The 20826-nt window shown below is 46.9% G+C and overlaps 1 protein-coding gene across 3 annotated transcripts in view; it reads left to right on the top strand.

Moving 5' to 3' along the window:
• The window catches only part of MTMR14 (myotubularin related protein 14), a 70500-nt gene extending 50438 nt beyond the window's left edge, over nt 1–20062 (top strand). For 2 of the 3 annotated variants that reach the window (XM_066244866.1, XM_066244869.1), the window contains 3 exons: nt 61–240; nt 16295–16450; nt 19467–20062. In XM_066244866.1, coding sequence (XP_066100963.1) covers nt 61–240; nt 16295–16450; nt 19467–19650 — 520 coding nt within the window. In that variant the 3' untranslated portion in view covers nt 19651–20062. The remainder of the gene's footprint in view (nt 1–60; nt 241–16294; nt 16451–19466) is intronic. The other variant, XM_066244868.1, reaches the window with a different exon arrangement.
• The last annotated feature ends 764 nt before the right edge of the window (nt 20063–20826 follow it).

Below are 20826 nucleotides of genomic sequence, written 5' to 3'. Positions count from 1 at the left end.
GAGGCTGTGGGCTTGCCTGGGGCATCCCCTTGGCCAACAGCCCTACTCTTTCCACTGCAGGAGGAAGAGCCACTCATCCTCTCCACAGAGTGTGCTCTGGAACCGGCCGCAGCCCTCGGAGGACCGTCTGCCTTCCCATCAGGGGCTGTTAGAAGCCAAGTCTTCCAGCTCCTCCTCCTCGAACCATTCTGACAACTTTTTCAGGATAGGTAGCAGTCCTCTGGAGGTCCCCAAAGCCAGGTGAGGAGCTCCAAAACCTCTAGTGGTAGAGATGGCTACCCCTCCCGTCTTACTAAGGCTGGAGAGTGTGGTTCTAGCACCTGAGGTGGTGCCTGGCGGGCAGTATACTTAGGAGGCCAGAGGAAATTGACAAGCTTGCAAGCCAACTTACTATTTGGAAGATGGGTTAACATTGGGTACACAGAAAGAACTGGTTTGTAGAGTGGTTTGAGACTCTCTTCTGGAGCCCTGGCAGATGGTATAGTGGTTGTGATGTGATGGGCAGGGAGTCGGGACTGCCTGCACCTGTTGCCTTTGGCAGGTCTCAGCCTACCACTCCACCCACTTCCCTGCAGACCTCGCATTCTCATTGAAGAGATAGATATAGATCCTTCAAGCCCCTTCTGGCTCTTACATTTTGCGTCTGAATTAGTGGAGCAGTGAGGAGAACAGATAATAGGGAGCTGGACTAGATGTGCATGGCTGGGCAAGCCTCAGATGACTGCACAGCTAGAATGGGAGCAGCTCAGCCACATGGACAGGTGCGGCTGCAGTTGCTGTAGGAATGATGCTCCCTAGATGAGGTGAAAGCTGAGCATGGGCAGCGGCTTAGATTTGAGGGATGGGCTGGTACTTAGGGAAGGCACTTCCTTGCTACCCCGTACTACTATTTCCATGTCGTACTCCCAGGGAAAAAACTCTGAATTAGCTTTGTTTTCTAAAGCCTTGAGAATGTCTGATGCTTCTGGAGAGAACAAAGCAGTGCAGGACTTAGGTCCTTAATAAATTCTTGGGAGAAACAGGCATTTAGCAGAAAGAGCGTGAGCATTGAAGTCCACTCTGGATCTGAGCCCAGCTCTGCCAGTGTTTCAGGCCTTTATTGTAATAGGCCTCTACCAGGGAGGATACAAGGAGCCCCCAAATCACAAACATAATAACAAGGAAAAACCTGAAACTTTCAGAACCCTTGGCATCCTGTTTTTTCTGTGGACAAAAGCAGGCCATGGAGGAAGATGGGGAAGAACCCCCTCCCGACATAGGCAGAGCAGTCCGTTTTAGAGCTCCAGACTGCACTGTCCAGATGGGTCTTATGCACTCACCTCTGAAGGTGAGCCCTTCAACTGGGAGCAGGAACACATATGCCAACTCTATAGCTGAGTCTATGAAAGACTACAATCCCTCTGGCCCCATGAGAGCTTTGGTGGGGGCAGGGGACTGAGCAGAAATGGTGCTGGGCAGCAAGTGGAGACATACCTGTGCTCATTCACATCCTCTGTGTATGCCTACTGCCATACAACCTTTGTCTGCATGCCCACCTTTCCTGGGGCAGGTCCAGGGCTGCTGCAGCGCTGTGTAACCCTCACCATTCTGGGCTGGAACTCTTGTTCATCACCCCTGCCTCCTCTTCTGCCTGTGCAGCGTTGCTGGACAACTGGGAAGGAAACCAAAGATTTGTCTTGAACTCTGAGGTTTTCCCAGTCTTAACTGTCCAGCTCCTGGGAGCTCTCTGGCTGAGGCAGCAATCCATCACCTCTTCCCACACCCCCAGCTTTTTACTTTTCCCTTCTACCTGCCAGAAGAGCCCACTTTCACATCTTGAGAATTTCTCTGAGTCACCAGTGATCTTCCACCCAACTAGGTGGCTCAGGCTCTTATGGCCAGCTCAGGATAGAACCAAGGACCCTCCCTCAGAGGCTGAGAAGGGTTAGGACATCCTCTGGCTTCTCGGCCCTGTGTGCCAGAGCCTGTTTGAGGCTGGGACAGCTAGACCAAAGTGAGACAGCCTTGGCAAGGTGTGAGGTGGGCTGCTGTGAGGTGTTTGATGACTGCCAGGCTATTCTGCGAATGCACACTTGGATCCTGGCTGGCCTGGCCAGGCAACAAGGTTCTGGATTGGACGCCTATTTTTCAGAAGTTTTGAAAGACTAGATTATTCAGATTTGGAGCATTCTAATTATGTATTTCCATTAACATTAAAATTAATTTAGTCTCTTTTATCTTAAAGTGCCTGAGGGATCCTGTTATTAGCTTCCCTGCCTCTTAGGTAACAATAGTCAATCAGCTTTTTAATACAGTAGGAGGAACTGTATGGAAAGAATCCCTTTAGTAAAGTTGTGATAGTCGAAATTCCTCTCATGCTGTGAATTCTCTGGGTTTCATGTGCTCCAAATTCCACCAGCATATCTCTTTTAAACAGGACTTCCCTATAAAAGGAATTGGTAAAGCTTTGTTCAAAGTGAAGAAGTAGGTGTCAGGTTGAGAAGAGATTTCTGTGGGGTTAGTACTTCTCACCCCACCCTAACCCATACTCCTCTCATAATGAAGATTGGTGGGTTTTTGCGTTTTCTTTTTGTTTGTTTGTTTGTTTGTTTGTTTGTTTACAGAGACAGAGGGATAGACAGGGACAGACAGGAACAAAGAGATGAGAAGCATCAATCATCATTTTTCGTTGCGACACCTTAGTTGTTCATTGATTGCTTTCTCATATGTGCCTTGACCACAGGCCTTCAGCAGACTGAGTAACCCCTTGCTTGAGCCAGCGACCTTGGGTCCAAGCTGGTGAGCTTTTGTTCAAACCACATGAGCCTGCACTCAAGCTGGCGACCTTGGGGTCTCGAACCTGGGTCCTCAGCATCCAAGTCCAGCGCTCTATTCACTGCGCCCCTGCCTGGTCAGGTGTTTTTTTTTTTTGGATTAACTGGCACTACAGCAGCTTCTGATTGAGCTACATTTCTGGATCACTGTTAAATCTCATCAGCTGGGGCTGGAAGGAGGCTGGACTGGTGCTTCTAGCTCATGCCTCCCTAAGCCATGGTTAGTAAGTGTCCCAGCTTTGTGTGGCCCTGGTGTCTGCTCCAGAGTCAGACATCTTTTTTTTTTTTTTTAACAGAGACAGAGAGATAGACAGGGACAGACAGACAGGAACAGAGAGATGAGAAGCATCAATCATTAGTTTTTCGTTGCGCATTGCGACACATAGTTGTTCATTGATTGCTTTCTCATATGTGCCTTGACCGTGGGCCTTCAGCAGACCGAGTAACCCCTTGCTCGAGCCAGCAACATTGGGTCCAAGTTGATGAGCTTTTTGCTCAAACCAGATGAGCCCACGTTCAAGCTGGCACCACGGGGTCTCGAACCTGGGTCCTCAGCATCCCAGTTCGATGCTCTATACACTGCGCCACTGCCTGGTTAGGCCAGAGTCAGACATCTTTAGGGTTGTGGATTGTTTAACACAACACCATCTATGCCTGAGGAAGAATGGTGCCATCACTGAGGCCAGCATGAAGCCAAGACTAAAGAGCATATGAACTTGGCTGAGGGTGACCCAGCAGCCTGGTTAAATGGCTAAGTAGCAATACAGGAACCAACTCTGCTGCCCAGGCAGCTGCTCTTCCCCTACCCTCCACCACCTACTAACTGCATTATAAGCAGTGAACTGTTTTCCAGACTGGGCTTGTTTGTTTGTTTGTTTGTTTAAGACTTATTGGTTTTGTAGGGGAGAGAGAGAAAGGTGGAGGTACGGGGGAGGAATGGGAAGCATCAGCTCATAGTTGCTTCTTACATGTACCTTGACCGGGCAAGCCCAGGGTTTCAAACTGGCAGCCTCAGCATTCAGGCTGATGCTTTATGCACTGTACCACCACGGGTCTGGCTGTCCCAGGCTGTTTGACAAAGCAGGAAACCAGATTGCTTTCTGCAATACATAAGGTTTCTGTCCCATGTTTGCTGTGTTCTTGCATGGGGCCACAGGTCCAAACCAGGGATGAGGGTCAGAAGCCTAAAGGCGTGACCAGCTTAAGACCCTGAAGAGAAAACTTGGAGCCACAAAAGATCTCTCCTTTGACTGCTGCAGAAATACACCATGAGTGCTTGTGCCAGTGGTTAAAGGCCAGGCTGGGAGAAAATAATGTTCCTTTTTTTAAATGTGGTAAGAAACTCCATTCTAGCCATCTCTGAAGTAAGTTGCTCTGTGAATTCAGGCCCTTCTTGAACTAAAGGATTCTTCCCTTAAGGACCCATTCCTAGAGGTGTTCACTTGGGTAGTGGCTATGAGATCATCTGGAGGCTTGGGGGTTGAAGGCAGAATGTAGATTGGGTGACATCCAGCCCCCTCAGAGTCTAGGATTCTAGGTCTTGGCTCAAATATTCATTCCCTGCATGACTTCAGACATGTCACTTTGTTGGCTTTGGGTTTCTGATTTCTCATCAGAGACTTAGGCAACTCTGAGGTCCTTCTTAACTATATACAGTCAAGCCTTCATCAGTCATCAACTCAGGTGCTTTCAGGCGCAAGTAACAGAAAACCCATCCGAAATGTTTTTAAACAGTAAAGGAAAATATGGGATCATATGGAGAAGTCCAGCCTTTGTTTCTTTCCCTTAGCTTCCTTCTACTTGCTGTCTTTGTCTTCTGTCCAACTTCTTTAATAGTGGCCAGTCACTCCTGATACACCCTGCTTCCTTCCTCACATCTTAGAATCACATGCAGAGTTCTTTGCCAACCATAGGTCAGAAGCTGTCTGTTTTATTCCAGTTGGAAGATATGTGTCATTACTGAACCAATCCCTGAGGCCCCTACCACCCCTTATTAGGAAGAAAAATCAGTGCATAGGGGCTAGCATGGGCTTCAGTCAGACCTGGGTTTGTTTCACCCCCAGCTTTGTCATACGTAGCTTTGTGACTTGGAAAACTCATGTACCTTCTGAGCTCAGTTTTTGTTTTGTTTGTTTGTTTGCAAGGGCTTGGTTTATATGGATTCAAAGAAGAGTGGGGATTTTAAATAAGCGAATTTTAAAAATAAATAAAAATTTTGCCATATTGCCAAACCTTGGCCTATTTTGATGTTTTTTGTTTTGTTTAGTTTTGTTTAGGTGAGAGGAAGGGAGATAGAGAGACAAACGCCCACACACACCCTAACTGGAATTCACTTGGCATCTCCCATCTAGGGCCAATGCTTGAATACCGAGCTATTTTTAGTGCCTAAGGCTGATGCAGTCCAAGGGAGCTATCCTCAGTGCTTAAGGCCATGCTCAAAACAGTCGAGTCACTGGCTGCAGGAGGGGAAGGAAAAGATAAGAGGAAGAGGGAGGTGAAGAAGCAGATGGTCACTTCTCCTGTGTGCTCTGACCAGGAATCTAACCCAGGACATCCATATGCTGGGCCAACACTCTATCCATTGAGTCACAGTCAGGGCCTTTTTAAATTTTTTTCTATTGATTTAAGAAGAGAGAAGTGGAAAGGAAGAGAGAGAGAGAGAGAAGCATCAACTCATTGTTCCACTTAGTTGTTCCATTTAATTATGTACTCATTGATTGTTTCTTGTATGTGCCCTGACTGGGAATCAAAACCTGCAGCCTTGGTGCACCAATACAATGCTTTATCCATGGAGCCACCTGGCCAGGGCCTATTTTGATGTATTTTTGAGGAGTAGGATTATAAGGGCATTTATTAATTACAGTTGACATACAGCATTGGTTTCAGGTGTAAAACTCAGTAATTATACATTTATATAACTTATGAAGTGATCACCCTGTTAAGTGTAGTACCTATCCAGCATCACACATTGTTATTACAATATTATTGGCTATATTCCCTGCGCTGTACTTTACATCCCCATGACTATTCTGGAATTAACTGTCAAAATGTCTTCCATCTATGAATCTCAGTCTGTTTCTAGCCTGCTTGTTTTTTTTTGTTTTTGTTTTTTTTTAAGTGAAAGGAGGGGAGATAGAGAGACAGACTCCTGCATGCACCCCGGCCGGGATCTACCTGGCAACCCCTATCTGGGGCTGATGCTCGAATCAACCAAGCTATCTGCAGTGCCTGGAGCTGACGCTCAAACCAGTCAAGCCACTGCTGTGGGTGGGGAAGAGTAAGAGAAGGGGGAGAAGAAGGGAAGAGAAGCAGATGATTGTTTCTCATATGTGCCCTGACTAGGGATTGAACTTAGGTCTTCTGGACACAAGGTCACTGCTCTATCCACTGAGTCAACCAGCCAGGGCCTCATTGTTTGTTTGTTTGTTTTTAGATTCCACATACAAGTGAAATAGTATTGCATTTGGTTTTTTCTGATATTGCACTCAGCACAATATCCTCTAAGTCTATCCATATTGTTGCCAATAGCTACATTTCCTTTTTTTTTTTTTCTTTTTATAGCTAAGACATATCTCATTGCATACAAGGACCGCTTCTTTTTCTTTTTGAGAGAGAGAAAGATGCATCAACCCACAACTGCTTTCACTTTAGTTGTGAATTGATTGCTTCTCATATGTGCCTTAACTGGGGCTGAGCCTGTGTCCCCTTGCTCAAGCCAGTGACCTTTGAACTGAAGCTGGTGAGCTTTGGGATCATGTGGGCAACTCCATGCTCAAGCCAGTGATGCTGTTCTGATGAGGCCCTGCTCAGAGCCAGCAACCTTCAGGCTTTGATCCAGTGACTTCAGTGTTCCAAGTCAGCAGTTTATCCACTGTGCCATCACCAGTAAGACAAGACCACTTCTTTATCTATCTATTTACTGATGGACACTTAGGTTGCTTCCACATCTTGGCTAATATAAATAATGCAATGAACGTATGGATGCTTATGTTTGTTTTTTCAATGTAGTGTTTTGGGTTTCTATAGATGTGGAATTGCTGGGTCCTTTTCTGTATCTTGTTATAGCCTTTGTTTTAAAGTCTCTTTTGTGTAGTATAAGTATTGTTATCCAGCTTTTAGTTTCCATTTTCATGTAATATCCCTTTACTTTCAGTCTTTGTATGTCTTTTTTCATTCTATGTATTTCTTGATTTGAAGTGAATTTCTTTTTTTTTTCTTCTAATTTTTTTTTCATTCAATGAGAGAGAGGGAGGCAGAGAGACAGACTCCCATATGCACCCCGACCGGGATCCACCTGGCAAGCCTACTAGGGGGCAGTGCTCTGCCCATCTGGGGCACAGTTTCATTGTTCAGCAACTGCACTCTTCTTAGCACCTGAGGGAGAGACCATGGAGCCATCCTCAGCGCCTGGGGCCAGTTCGGTCCAATTGAGCCATAGCTGCAGGAGGGGAAGAGAGAGAGAGAGGGAGAAAGAGAGAGAGAGAAGTTAGAGGGGGGGGAGGGGTGGAGAAGCAGATAGGCATTTCTTCTGTGTGCCCTGACCAGGAATTGAACCTGAGACATCCTCACACCAAGCTGACACTCTATCACTGAGCCAACCAGCCAGGGCTGAAGTGAGTCTCTTTTAGACAGCATATGTAAGGGTCTTGTTTTGTTATCCATTCAGTCACTAGATGTCTTTTGACTAGAGCATTTAATATAATTGAATTTAGCCTGACCAGGCAGTGGCGCAGTGGATAGAGCGTCGGACTGGGATGCGGAGGACCCAGGCTCGAGACCCCAAGGTCGCCAGCTTGAGCGCGGGCTCATCTGGTTTGAGCAAAAGCTCACCAGCTTGGACCCAAGGTCGCTGGCTTGAGCAAGGGGTTACTCAGTCTGCTGAAGGCCCACGGTCAAGGCACATATGGGAAAGCAATCAATGAACAACTAAGGTTTCAAAACAAAAAACTGATGATTGATGCTTCTCATCTCTCTCCGTTCCTGTCTGTCTGTCCCTATCTATCCCTCTCTCTGACTCTATCTCTGTCCCTGTATAAAAAATATATATATTTATTGATTTTACAAAGAGAGGACTTAGGAGGGAGTGAGAAGCATCAACACACAGTTATATCTCACCCCAGTTGTTTATTGCTTGCTTGTTTTGTATACCTGACTCAGCAAGCCCAGGGCCCCAAACCAACAACCTCAGCATTCCAGATCCACACTCCATCCACTGCACCACCACAGACCAGGTTTATTATTCATATTTTTTATTTTATTTTTTATTTTTATTTATGAGACAGAGAGGGACAGATAAGGACAGACAGGAAGGGAGAGAGATGAGAAGCATTAATTCTTTGTTGCAGCGTCTTAGTTGTTCATTGATTGCTTTCTCATATGTGCCTTGACCAGGGGGCTACAGCAGACCAAGTGACCCCTTACTCAAGCCAGCGACCTTAGGTTCAAGCTGGTGAGCCTTGCTCAAACCAGATGAGCCAGTGCTCAAGCTGGCGACCTCCAGGTTTTGAACCTGGATCCTCTGCTACCCAGTCCGATGCTCTATCCACTGCACCACCACAGGCCAAGTTTATTATTCATATTTTTTATTTTTCTTAAGATGTTTTCATTTTTTTTTAGAAGTTAAATTTAATGGGGTGACATTGGTCAATAAGAATACATAGGTTTGCCTGACCAAGTGGTGGCACAGTGGTGGCATAGATTTTGCCTGGCTGGTTGGCTTAGAAGTCGAGCATCAGCTGGGCATGTGGAAGTCCTGCGTTTGATTCCTAGTCAGGGCACACAGGAGAAGCGACCATCTGCTTCTCTACCCCTTTTCCCCCTTCTCTCTCTCTTTCTTTTTTTTTTCTCTCTCTCTCTCTCTCTTTCTTTCTCTGTCTTCCCCTCCTGCAGCCATGGCTCAAATGGTTTGAGCAAGTTAGCCCCAGTCGCTGCTGAGGATGGCCCCATGGCCTCACCTCAAGTGCTAAAATAGCTTGGTTGCCAAGCAACAGAGCAGATTCAGATGGACAGAGCATCTCTCAGTAGAGGTTTGCTGGGTAGATCCTGGTTGGGGAGCATGTGGGAGTCTGTTTCTCTGCCTTCCCCCCTCTCACTCTCTCACTTAATTAAAAAACAACAACAACATAGATTTAAGGTAAACATCCCTAAAGCTTTTTAACTGTTGTGTTTTGTGCCCATCACCCATAGTCAAGTACCCCCTCTGGCAACCACTGCATTTTTGTCTATGTCCAAATTCTCAGTTTTATATCCTACCTATGTGTGACATTGTATAGTTTTTAGCTTTTTCTGCTTCCCTTTCTGTCTGTCCTTATCTGTCCCTCTCTCTGACTCTCTCTGTCTCTCCCACAAGAAAAAAAAAAGTATACATAGATTTGGGCCTGGCTGGTTGGCTCAGAAGTCGAGCATCAGCTGGGCATGTGGAAGTCCTGCATTTGATTCCTAGTCAGGGCACACAGGAGAAGCAACCATCTGCTTCTCCATCCTTTTTCCCCCTTCTCTCTCTCTTTTCTTTTCTTTTCTTTTCTTTTCTTTCTTTCTCTTTCTTTCTTTCTGTCTTATTTTACTTAGCATAATGTTATCAAGGTCCATCCATGTCATCATGAATAGCAACATATCGTGTCTTATGGCTAAGTAGTATTCCATTGTATATATATACCACATCATTTTTATCTAATCTTCTATCAAGGGACAGTTCGGTTGTTTCCATGTCTTGGTCACTGAATAATGCTGTGATGAACATAGGGGTGCATGTGTCTTTGCCTACCATTGTGTTCGAGTTTCTCAAGTAGATACCCAGTAGAAGGATTGCTGTGTCGTATGGTAGCCCTATTAATATTTTGAGGAATGCCATACTGTTCCATAATGGCTGAACCAGTTTACATTCTCACCAGCAGTGAATGAGTATTTCTTTTTCTCTACAACCTCTCCAACACCTGTCCTTTTTACTTTTTTCTTTTTTTGATAGAGACAGGAAGGAAGAGAAATGAGAAGCATCAATTCTTTGTTGTGGCTCCTTAGTCTCCTTAGTTATTCATTGATTGCTTTCTCATTATGTGCCTTGATGGAGGGGCTACAGAAGAGTAACACCTTGCTCAAGACAACGACCTTGGTCTTCAAGCCAGTGACCATGGGGTCATATCTATGATCCCATGCTCAAGCCAGTGACCCTGTACTCAAGCTGGTGAGCCTGAACTGAAGCCAGATGAGCCCATGCTCACGCCAGCAACCTGAGGGTTTTGAACCTGGGCCTTCTGCATCCCAGTCTGGTGCTCTCTCCACTGTGCCACCGCCTGGTCAAGCTCTAACACCTGTCTTGTTGATAACAGCCACCCTAACAGGTGTGAGGTGGTATCTTATTGTAGTTTTGATTTGCATTTCTCTAATAGCAAAGATGAGCATCTTTATTTATTTTTTATTTAATTTATTCATTTTTAGAGAGGAGAGAGAGAGGGAGAGAGAGGAGAGAGACACAGAGAGAGAGAAAGGGGAGGAACTGGAAGCATCAACTCCCATATGTGCCTTGACCAGGCAAGCCCAGGGTTTCGAACCAGCGACCTCAGCATTTCCAGGTCGATGCTTTATCCACTGCGCCACCACAGGTCAGGCCCAAAGATGAGCATCTTTAAAGAAGACCTTTTAGCATTTCTTGTGATACTGGTTTGGTCATGAACTTCTTTGGCTTTTTCTTGTCTGAGAAGCTTATCTTCCTTCGTTTGATTCATAGCTTTGCTGGGTAGAGGAATGTAATCTTAGTTGTAAGTCCTTTTATCACTTTGAATATTTCATGCCAATTCCTTCTCGACTGCAAAGTTTCTGTTGAGAAATTACCTGACAGTCTTATGGGTGCTACCTTGTGGATGACTTTTTTTCTTGCTGCTTTTAAGATTCTCTCTTTGGCACTTTAATTATGATGTGTCTTGGTGTGGGCCTCTTTGGATTCATTTTGTTTGGACTCTGTGCTTCCTGGAATTATGTATTATTTTTTCCTGCACTAGGTTAGGAAAGTTTTCAGCCATTAGTTCTTCAAGTAGGTTCTCAAATTCTTTCTCTCTGTCTTCCCCTCCATCATCCTCAAGACGTTAATGTTAGTACACTTGAAGTTGTACCTGAGATTCCTTAATTTCTCATTTTTTGGATTTTTTCCTTTTTGCTGTTTTGATTGGGTGTTTTTTGCTTCCTTATCTTCTAAATCACTGCATCCTCTGCTTTATCTCTGTAATGTAGCCTTCATTTCCATTATTGTATTCCTTATTTATGACTGGTTCTTTTTTTATGTTTCCAATCTCTGTTGAAGTTCTCACTAAGTTCATCTACTCTTCCCCTGATTTCATTGAACATCTTTTTATTATTATTATTATTATTCATTTTTAGAGAGGAGAGAGAGAGAAGGGGGCGTGGAGTAGGAAGTATCAGCTCTCATATATGCCTTGACTGGGCAAGCCCAGGGTTTTGAACCAGCGACCTCAGTGTTCCAGGTCAATACTTTATCCACTGTGTCACCATAGGTCAGGACAGTGAACATCCTTATAACCAGAATTTTGAATTGTGCATCTGGTAAACTGCTTGCCTCCATTTTACTTAATTCTGTCATTTTTTTCTAACGTTTTGTTCTGGGGGTTTTTTGTTGTTGTTTTTCATTTGAAACATGTTTGGCTCCTCATTTTGTCTGTTTCTCCATGTTTGTTTCTGCCTATTAGGTAGAGATGCTCATCTTGCAGTCTTGGCAGAGTGACCTTATGGAGTAGGTATCTTGTAGGGCCCAGTTCCACAGCCTCCCCAGTCACCTAAGCTGGGCACTCAGGTGCACCCCCTGTGTGGGTTGTGTACACCCTCCTGTTACAGTTGTGAGCTTGATTTTTTGAATCCCATCTTTATTTTATTTTTTAAGTGAAAGGAGGGGAGATAGACAGACTCCTGCATGTACCCCGGCCAGGATCCACCTGGCAACCCCCACCTGCTGCCAATGCTTGAATCAACCAAGCTATCTTCTGCACCTGAGACTGATGCTCAGACCAACCTAGCTATCCTCAGCACCCTGGGCTGACACGGGATTGAACCCAGAATGCCCACATGCTGGGCTGATGCTCTGTGCACTGAGCAAACCTGCCAGGGCCGAATCCCATCTTTAAAGTGGGAGTAATGATCTTGGCGTCCATAAGTTTGGGTTTAAATAAGATAATGGATTGAAATACCTAGCTCATAGTAAATACTCATCTTTCCACAAATTTACTAACCTGTAGCTGTGGTTAAGGGCCTGTCCTTATCAGTTATATATCTGAGGGTCAGTAGGCCATGTTAGGACACTGGAAGGGTAAAAGATTTGTTTCTTCTTGTTTCAGCTGTGTGTGTTGTGCCAGCTCTGCTTGTGTGGGTATTCTACCAAAAAGGACTATCTAAAAGACATCTACCTGGGTTGGCCCACAGCAGATATTTGGCAAGATATCTGGGGAGAAGACAGGAGTTGTAGCAGTCTTGGTGCTGTAAAGAGGGCCTACCTAGACTGTATCCATCTAATGGAGCAAAATATTGCCAAGAAGCCAACCTCGGCCCTTTGAGCCACAGGGATGTGAACATATGAACTTAGAGGCAACATTTACTCCAGGTTGGGCAGTTTGAGGGTAGCTTGGCCCCATGCTCTCTCCAGTTCTGTAGATAGATTAGAAGAGGTAGAGCTCAGACCTCTTGTTTTTTGCTTTTCTGTTTTTGCTTTAGTAAGGGTATGGGACAGAAGAATATGGGGCCTGATGTGTGGTGGCACAGAGGATAAAGCATCAACCTGGAAAGCTGAGGTTGCTGGTTCAAAGCCCTGGGCTTGCCTGGTGAAGGCACATACGAGAAGCAGCTACTACAAGTTGATGCTTCCTGCACCTATTCCCCTTTCTCTCTCTCTAAAAATCAATAAATAGCCTTACCAGGCAGTGGCGCAGTGGATAGAGTGTCAAACTGGAATGTGGAGGATCCAGGTTCGAGACCCCGAGGTCACCAGCTTGAGCATGGGCTCATCTGGTTTGAGCAAAGCTCATCAGCTTGCACCCAAGGTCGCTGGCTTCAAGCAAGGGGTCACTTGGTCTGCTGTAGCCCCTAGTCAAGGCACATATGAGAAATCAATCAATGAACAACTAAGGAGCCGCATCAAAGAATTGATGTTTCTCATCTCTCTCCCTTCCTGTCTGTGCCTATTTGTCCCTCTCTCTGACTCTCTCTGTCTCTCTCTGTCTCCGCCACAAAAAAATAAACAAATAAAGAAAAATCAATAAATAAAATCTTTATTAAAAAATAAAAAGTATGGCCTGACCAGGTAATGGCACAGGGGATAGAGCGTTGTACTGAGATGCAGAGGACCTGTTCGAAACCCCAAGGTTGCCAGCTTGAGCTCAGCCTCATCTGGCTTGAGCGTGGGCTCACCAGCTTGAGCGCAGGGTCACTGGCTTGAGCATGGGATCATAGACATGACCCATGGTTATGGCTTGAAGCCTAAGGTCACTGGCTTGAAGCCCAAGGTCATTGGCTTGAGCCCAAGGTTACTGGTTTGAGCCCAAAGGTTATTGGCTTGAGCAACCTCACTCTCTCTTCTGTAGCCCCCTGGTCAAGGCACATATGAGATCACAATCAGTGAACAACTAAGGAGCAGCAACAAAGAATTGATGTTTCTCATCTCTCTCCATTTCTGTCTGTGTGGTCCTATCTGTCCCTCTGTGTGTGTGTGTGTCTCTGTCACACACAAAAAAATAAGTAAAGGGTCTTAATAAGAAGGTCGAGTTCCTTGTGTACTGAGACTGACTTAAAGGTTTTCCTTTCACTAGGTAGATATAGGTGCTCCCTTCTGGTGACTATTTCCTTTCATCTCTAGGTGTCCCCTCTACCCAGCCAGTTTAAACTGGCACTTATAAGAACCTCTGCTTAGCACAGTCCCTTGCTCTCAAACCCAGAAGCTGAATGGTTGCTTTACAACCCTTTCTTTGACAAAGTCTCAAGTAGGAAGACTCATTTGGAGCCAGTGTTTTCACTCTTAAAAAAGATGCAAAAGGGCCCTGGCCAGTTGGCTCAGCGGTAGAGCGTCGGCCTAGCGTGCGGAGGACCCGAGTTCGATTCCCGGCCAGGGCACACAGGAGAAGCGCCCATTTGCTTCTCCACCCCTCTGCCGCGCTTTCCTCTGTCTCTCTCTTCCCCTCCCGCAGCCAAGGCTCCATTGGAGCAAAGATGGCCCGGGCGCTGGGCATGGCTCTGTGGCCTCTACCTCAGGCGTTAGAGTGGCTCTGGTCGCAACATGGCGACACCCAGGATGGGCAGAGCATCGCCCCCTGGTGGGCAGAGCATCGCCCCTGGTGGGCGTGCCGGGTGGATCCCGGTCGGGCGCATGCGGGAGTCTGTCTGACTGTCTCTCCCCGTTTCCAGCTTCAGAAAAATGGGAAAAAAAAAAAAAAGCAAAAGGTGGTTGCTTGCTGAGATGGCTTCATCCCCTGGGGTCATGAACCCTGCTGCTACCTGTGCTGTCTCCTTCATCCCACAGCTGTCCCCTGGCTGCTCCAGCTGCAGTTCTTGCCTGGTGGTGCTACTTGCTGGACACAGTAAAGGGAAATGACTAGACTAGGGAACCAGGAATCCTTGGAGGGAACCGATCTGTAACCACTTTCCATCTGTCTGCTCTTTTCCTGTGGGCAGTGTGTTTCTAACAGCCTTGAGGAGGTAAGGTTGGGCCACTAGAATCCCCCGTGGTCCTCATCCTGCTCAGCCTCTTCTACTTAGTATCCCTTTCAGTCCCTCAACACTCTGGTGTTTAGGAATTGTTTTCTCACAAGCCACTAAAACTGGAAAAGAAACTACACTCAAGTTTAAATAGATGAGATTTGTGGAGGCAGGCTTCTAAAAGGGGTCAACTAAAGGCCCCAGCATGGCCTGGAAGTAGCACAGGGCAGGTGCCAGACTATGGCATATGGGTTGCCCTCTAATGTCTCTTTGATTTACAGTCTGCCTGAGCCCTACCAAGTTTCTCCATCTAGAAACAAGGACACCCTGCTCTGCTGGGCACTAGGGCTTTCACCAGGTAGCAGACCATGTCCTGTTCTCATCTCTAATGCTGCTGTCACACACCTTCCGGAGTTTAGCAGGAATGATGAATGTGGCACAGGAGGTTCCGATTCATGGTGGCTTTCACGTAGAAAGCCATCTGTTTTCCTTGGTCTCAAGGTGGTTCTGTTGTAGGACAAATCTGTTATCAAATTTGGCTTTAAAAATCTCTTGCAGTCACTAGCTGTGGGACCTTGGGCAAGTGTCTTCACTTGTCTGGGCTGCCGTTTCCCCATCTCTAAAATGGGGGTGGTTAAGGATCACTAGAGATGCAGTGCCTGACTAGAGCTGTATTTGGGTGGCAGCTGCTTGAGCAATGAGTTGGTTTGGTGTGACCAATGTGGGGAACTGTCACCTCAGACTAGGAGCACTTTATGTCAACCAACTGGGTGGACCAAAGTCAATCAATGTTTTTCTCTGTTCCCCACCACCTATACTTCTATTCATGCTTCTGCTCTGTTTCTCAGTCCTTACAGAAGCACTTTCTTCTATTCTTGAATTAAAGGATAAAGGACCCAGCATCAAATATGATGCATCTCTGGGGACTGGGATGTGTGGTACCTCATGGAAGAGCCTTGTTTGATGTATCCCTATCTCCTCCCCTCCTCCTTCTCTACCCCTGCTGGCTGGGCAGCTGCCCAGAGATGGCAGAAAGAGGTTCATTCTGGGTGGGGAGGAGGTGGCAGCAGTAGATTCCCAATACAACTTTCCTCAACCTGCATCCCACAAACTTCCATCTGAAAAAGGCATGATGAAGCTGTCAAGTTGCCTGCCTGATTCATCCCTTCCCTCTGGGCTTAGCCAGTACATCTGTTGGGTGTGCTTGTGAATGCAAACTAGGACTCCTGGAAGGCACTGCAGAGTGGGAGCTAGGACTACCAGCACCTCACTCTTAATGTAGGTCACCACCCTCCACTGTCCCCAAGAGGCTTGTTCCTTCTGAGAGGACCTCAATGGCCTTTGGGTTCTGTTACACTCCCAGCCAGTCTGCATGCTGGGGAGTGTCGTGTGATCCTGCCTCCCTGGTTCCTGGGCATCCAGCCTTGCTCCCTTCCGTTTGGTGCTGTTGAGATTGTACTTGCTCTGTCCGCCACCAGGGCCAGTATGCCCTGATTCCAGGCTTTGGTTGCTGGCCCACCTCTTGTCACCATGCTTTGCTCTTATCCTTTTGCTTCTGAAAGTCTTTGCACTAAGCATTATCCTCATAACTGAACCAGTCTGTACTCTTCTTTCTTGGTCACAACCTATCCAGCTGTCTTTGCACTTTTGGAGAAAGTGGTTGACTATAGATGCTCCACTAGCAGAACCTTGTGACCATGACCCTGGGCCACCATTGCCCCCACCCCCACCCCCATCCCTCTTGTCAGGCATTTGACTGACTGCATCATCTCCCCTCTCTCTCCTCTCTGCCCCAGATCAGTGGACCATTCCCTGCCCGGATCCTCTCTCTCCACAGACTTTGGCAGCTGGCAGATGGTAACAGGCTGTGGCAGTATTCAGGAACGGGCTGTCCTGCACACAGACTCCTCTCTCCCTTTCAGCTTCCCGGAGGAGCTCCCTAACAGTTGTCTGTAAGTGTCTTGCTTGAGAAGGCAGGATACTCCCCTGCCCATATCAAAAGCTGGTGAGCTGTCAGGAGTGCTGGTTAGGAATGAGGCAGCATCTAACCCTAGAGAGCTGGCCTGGGTCCCTGTCCTGCCCCAGTTTCTTAGCTAAGTATACCTGTTCATGGACTCTTGAGGTATGAAGGATCCTTATGGGCTGCTCAGGAAGTGTGTTGGAGTGTATGTTCATTTTCCGAGCCTCCAGAATCCATCCACGGGTGTCTTAGGGCACACCCTGAGGGAAAGTTGGCTGGACTGTAACTATAAAAGATTCTATTTCTGTCCAAGGCTTTGCCTGACAGGAGAATCCTTTGAAAGCAGAACAGTGGGGAAGTGAAGGTAGGTGTATGGTGGAGACCAGAGCCAGAATGCTGCTGGCTTAGCCGCTATGCTCCTCCCTGTTAGAATCCAGGATTCCTTGCCTCCCCTCCTCATTTTTGTCTTCTGCTTTTGCCTCTGGTCAGCAAAATAATGAATGGTGATACTAAATCCCATGCCTATAAAATCCTCTCCCTCCAAGTCTCAGTACTGGGCTTCCAACTTTTATAATATACCTGCTTGAGGGGCTGCCTCTGCGGCACTTACCTTCCCCTTGCCTGCTCTGCTGCTTCACATAGGTCGGGGAGAGCCTCTGCTGGCCTGCTCCTCGGCCATGGCTGCCTGAGGCCTTCACCTTCCCACCATGGGTGAATGAGTTTCGGGTGCTGGAAATTCATTCCCACCGCCAGAATCCAGCTCATATCTACCCATGCTGACAGGTTGGAGGCAAGTTACCCTGGGGAGCTGAGAAGATCCCTGCGTAGGGCAGGCAGGGGCTAGAACTTGGGATTCCAGGATGGTACTCACAGGTCCTTGCCCTGCAGCAGGGGAGTAGCTTAGGGACTTCAGAAGTCATTAGTGCCTGGTACAGGCTCTGTAGCCAAGCCATTAAGCCAGAAATCAGATCCCTATCTTAGATTTTTGAAGGATTAAGAAAGAAAGTTGCCTGTACCTTTCTGTAGGGACTTTCTACTTCAGCAACACTGGTCTAATAGTTATCTCTGGAATAAATAAACATCTCTGCCCCTGCTTGAGAGCTCCTGTCACTTAACCTGGCATTAGCCACTGAAATGGGCAACTCCAGTCCCAGATCCTACGATTTATACCTTGGGCAGCTCTTTGAGCTCCTAGCTCAGAATTCTGGTTGGTTCTGGACTCTGTGTGTATGTGTATGTGTGTGTGGGGGGGGTGTCAGGGTTAATTCCTGGTGAGGTCACAGAGTATGTGAGTTCAGTGCTTGGGCTGGCTTTGTTATCAGAGAAATTTAGTCTGAATCCTAGCTACTTTGCTCACCAGCTATGTCTTGGGGTATCAGCCTCGACTTCTAAGCCTATTAGCTCATCTCTTGAGAGAAGCTAATGACACTGTGGTAGCTGTAGTCTCTGCCTACCATTGCCTGCTGTGTGTCTCCAAGTGGCTCACATATAATTTCTGGACTACAGTTTTCTTGTCTCTAAATAGGTTGTGATCTCTTCCCCTCTGCCTCCCAGAAATGCACTCATATGGACCTTTGGATGTTCCCTGTGAATTCAAACTACTAATCTGAATTTGTCCTGGCTATATGCTCTAGTCTAGGCCAAAGCTGAAGATGCACACATGGCCTCCAGTCTGTGTAAAACCTAAGAAAGTAAAGATCTAGGGACACACATCTCCCCCAAATGCCAAGAGATACTTTGTGTTCGTTCATGGTATTGTAGGAATCTAGTATCAGCTCCATTTTGTTAGTGCTGCTGAGAGAGCTAATTAACTTTCTCCCTGGAACCTCTTCCTCCTGCTCTCTCACGCACAGGCACACACTTCACTGCCACTAATCTACTTCCCATAGGTCTGTTCTCCTCATACTTACCCAGGACAGTCACTTATTCTCATACCTTCATCTGTTCCCTGGGCCCTGGGGTGCAGGTGATTTTGTGCTTGGGAATTGTGGACATTTCTGCTGCTTCTGACCAATTCCCAGGAGGGATTACCCAAGGACTGATCTCTTTGGGAAAATTTTGGAGTAAGTTAGTAGTTAGGGCTAGTCTTTGTGCTTAGGTGAATGGAAATGTGAGGGCTCATCTTGTGTAAGCGTGTCACCTGTCTCCCTTCATTTGAGTTCCTGACTTTCCTCTGATTCCATGTCCCTTTCACCTTTAGACTGCATGCCTTTTAGTCCATGGGTTGGATGTGGCTGGTACTTCAGGGCTCTTCTATTAAAGAACCCTTTGAGGTGTCAGACAGCCTTATGGAATTCACACATTGATAAGCCTGAGTTTTGATGCACTATTCCCCTTCTTGACTTGTAGTTCTAGACCAGGGAGAGAAGAGGAGAGGCTTCCTATCTTCTATATGTGATCAGTGCCTGTAGAGGCCAGGGAAGGAAAAGTACATGGAATCAGAACAGGAACACTGCTGGAAAGCCAGCACTCTCTGGTTTACTTCGGACCACAGTGATTGAAGGTATAATTTGAGCTTTGGAGGTTTCCAGGCAGGACCCTGACCTCCTCCAGGCACTGCCAGGAGCTTTTCTCTCAGGATGCACCAGGTCCTGTTCTCAAGAAAGCTGAGGCCTTTGGTCAACTAAGGCCTGATGTTAGGGTCTCAGATGTAAGACTTGTACCTCAGCTTGTTTTTACTAAGGAATGGAAGCCAAAAGCTGTTGGAGCAACTGCCCCCTGCTTGGCTTCTCCATCTCTGATTATCAGAGATAGTTGTTTCCCATAGAAAGTCAGGTCAGTGCCCCAATAAAAGATGCTGCTTCTAGGTAGAAACAGTAACTTGAGAACTGAGAGAAATCATTTAAGAGGGGAACAGGATCAGGTATTTGGGGCCTGAATCATAAGGGTAGTGTTGACCATAGGACATCTGTTGGTCTTGTGCTGGTGAAGACAGGATAAGCATTGTGGCATGAGGATGTTTGTTCCTCCCCCCATGGTAATCATTCATCCTTTCTCCTTCTCCATAGGCTTGCAGCCCTGAGTGAACGGGAGACTCGGCTGCAGGAGGTGCGCTCAGCTTTCTTGGCTGCATATAGCAGCACAGTGGGGCTTCGGGCAGCAGCCCCCAGTCCCTCCGGTGCCATTGGGGGCCTGCTGGAGCAGTTTGTCCGTGGTGTTGGACTCCGGGTGAACAGCACCAGCACCTTATGAAGCAGCCAGTCCACAACAGTTTTCTGCTCCTCTCATCTGAGCCTTGAGTGGAATCAAAGCCATGCCCAGCCAAGGGGTGCTTCAAAGTCAGAGGAAACCTCCTCACTCCTCAATCTCCATCATGCGCATAGCAGCCCCAATGCTGAGCAGGGCCAAGGACAGGGTTCTCCAAGCCCCAGCTTCCTGACTGGTGACTGCCACCCCTCTTGTCACTGCCTCCCACCCACTCTGGTCTTTGCCTGCTTCCCACCAACTCAGAACTGTGTGGGATTTACCTGGGGCCTTTTGGAGGCTGAGATGTCACAAAAGGCATTCCCCCTTTCCATCTTGTTTCCTGGGGAGGAGAGGGTCACCTGCACTGAGAATAGGCAGTTTGACACATAAAATAAAACCAAAGTCGTTTTGAATAACAGCTCTCTGGCATCCTCATTTGGTTGCTATTTTTGTGAAGTTATCTGGAAGGTTCTCATGTCCTTGTAATGGAAGAAGGGGGTTTGGGGGTGTATCTGAACTCTTGAGCCATGCTAGTCTCCTCAGTGAGATGAAGACATGCAGTCACAGGCTGTTAAGGAATGGAAGCAGTTGTCTTCAGGCCTGAATAGATAGACACCTAGGGAATCTTTATCCAAATTCTGCAGGTAGCATAATCCTGGTACAGGTGACCTGCAGCCCCTGCCTATGTTGGAAGGACTGGCTTCTGGGGCGTTGGCGGCAGTAGTTGGTGTGGGAGGATGGATCTTTGTGACTGCCACCCTCATCTACAGTATGACCTAGAATGGGTTGCATCCTCACAGAGTGTCTGCATTTCTAACACCATGGAGTCTTGAAGGTTCAAAGACCTGGGCAAAGGGTTTTGCACAGTGCTGGTAATAGCCACCATTTACTGGGCTCTAGCTCTTAGTACAGAAGAGGTCATTGGTATGAATGCTCAGAGGAAGGCAAACATTTCTTGAGAATTTACTGTGTACAATCCCCTGTACTAAGTCCTTTGTGTGGGTTATCTCAATAAAAAATTGTACACGCTAAGTAGGTGCTAACAACAGTTTTCTGCTCTCATCTGAGCCTTGAGTGGAATCAAAGCCATGCCCAGCCAAGGGGTGCTTCAAAGTCAGAGGAAACCTCCTCACTCCTCAATCTCCATCATGCACATAGCAGCCTAAGTAGGTGCTACAATGG

The sequence above is a fragment of the Saccopteryx bilineata genome, chromosome 10 (assembly GCF_036850765.1).
Source record: "Saccopteryx bilineata isolate mSacBil1 chromosome 10, mSacBil1_pri_phased_curated, whole genome shotgun sequence".
NCBI lineage: Eukaryota > Metazoa > Chordata > Mammalia > Chiroptera > Emballonuridae > Saccopteryx > Saccopteryx bilineata.
Note: the sequence above shows the minus strand (reverse complement) of the source record. Positions and strands in the feature narration are given on the sequence as shown.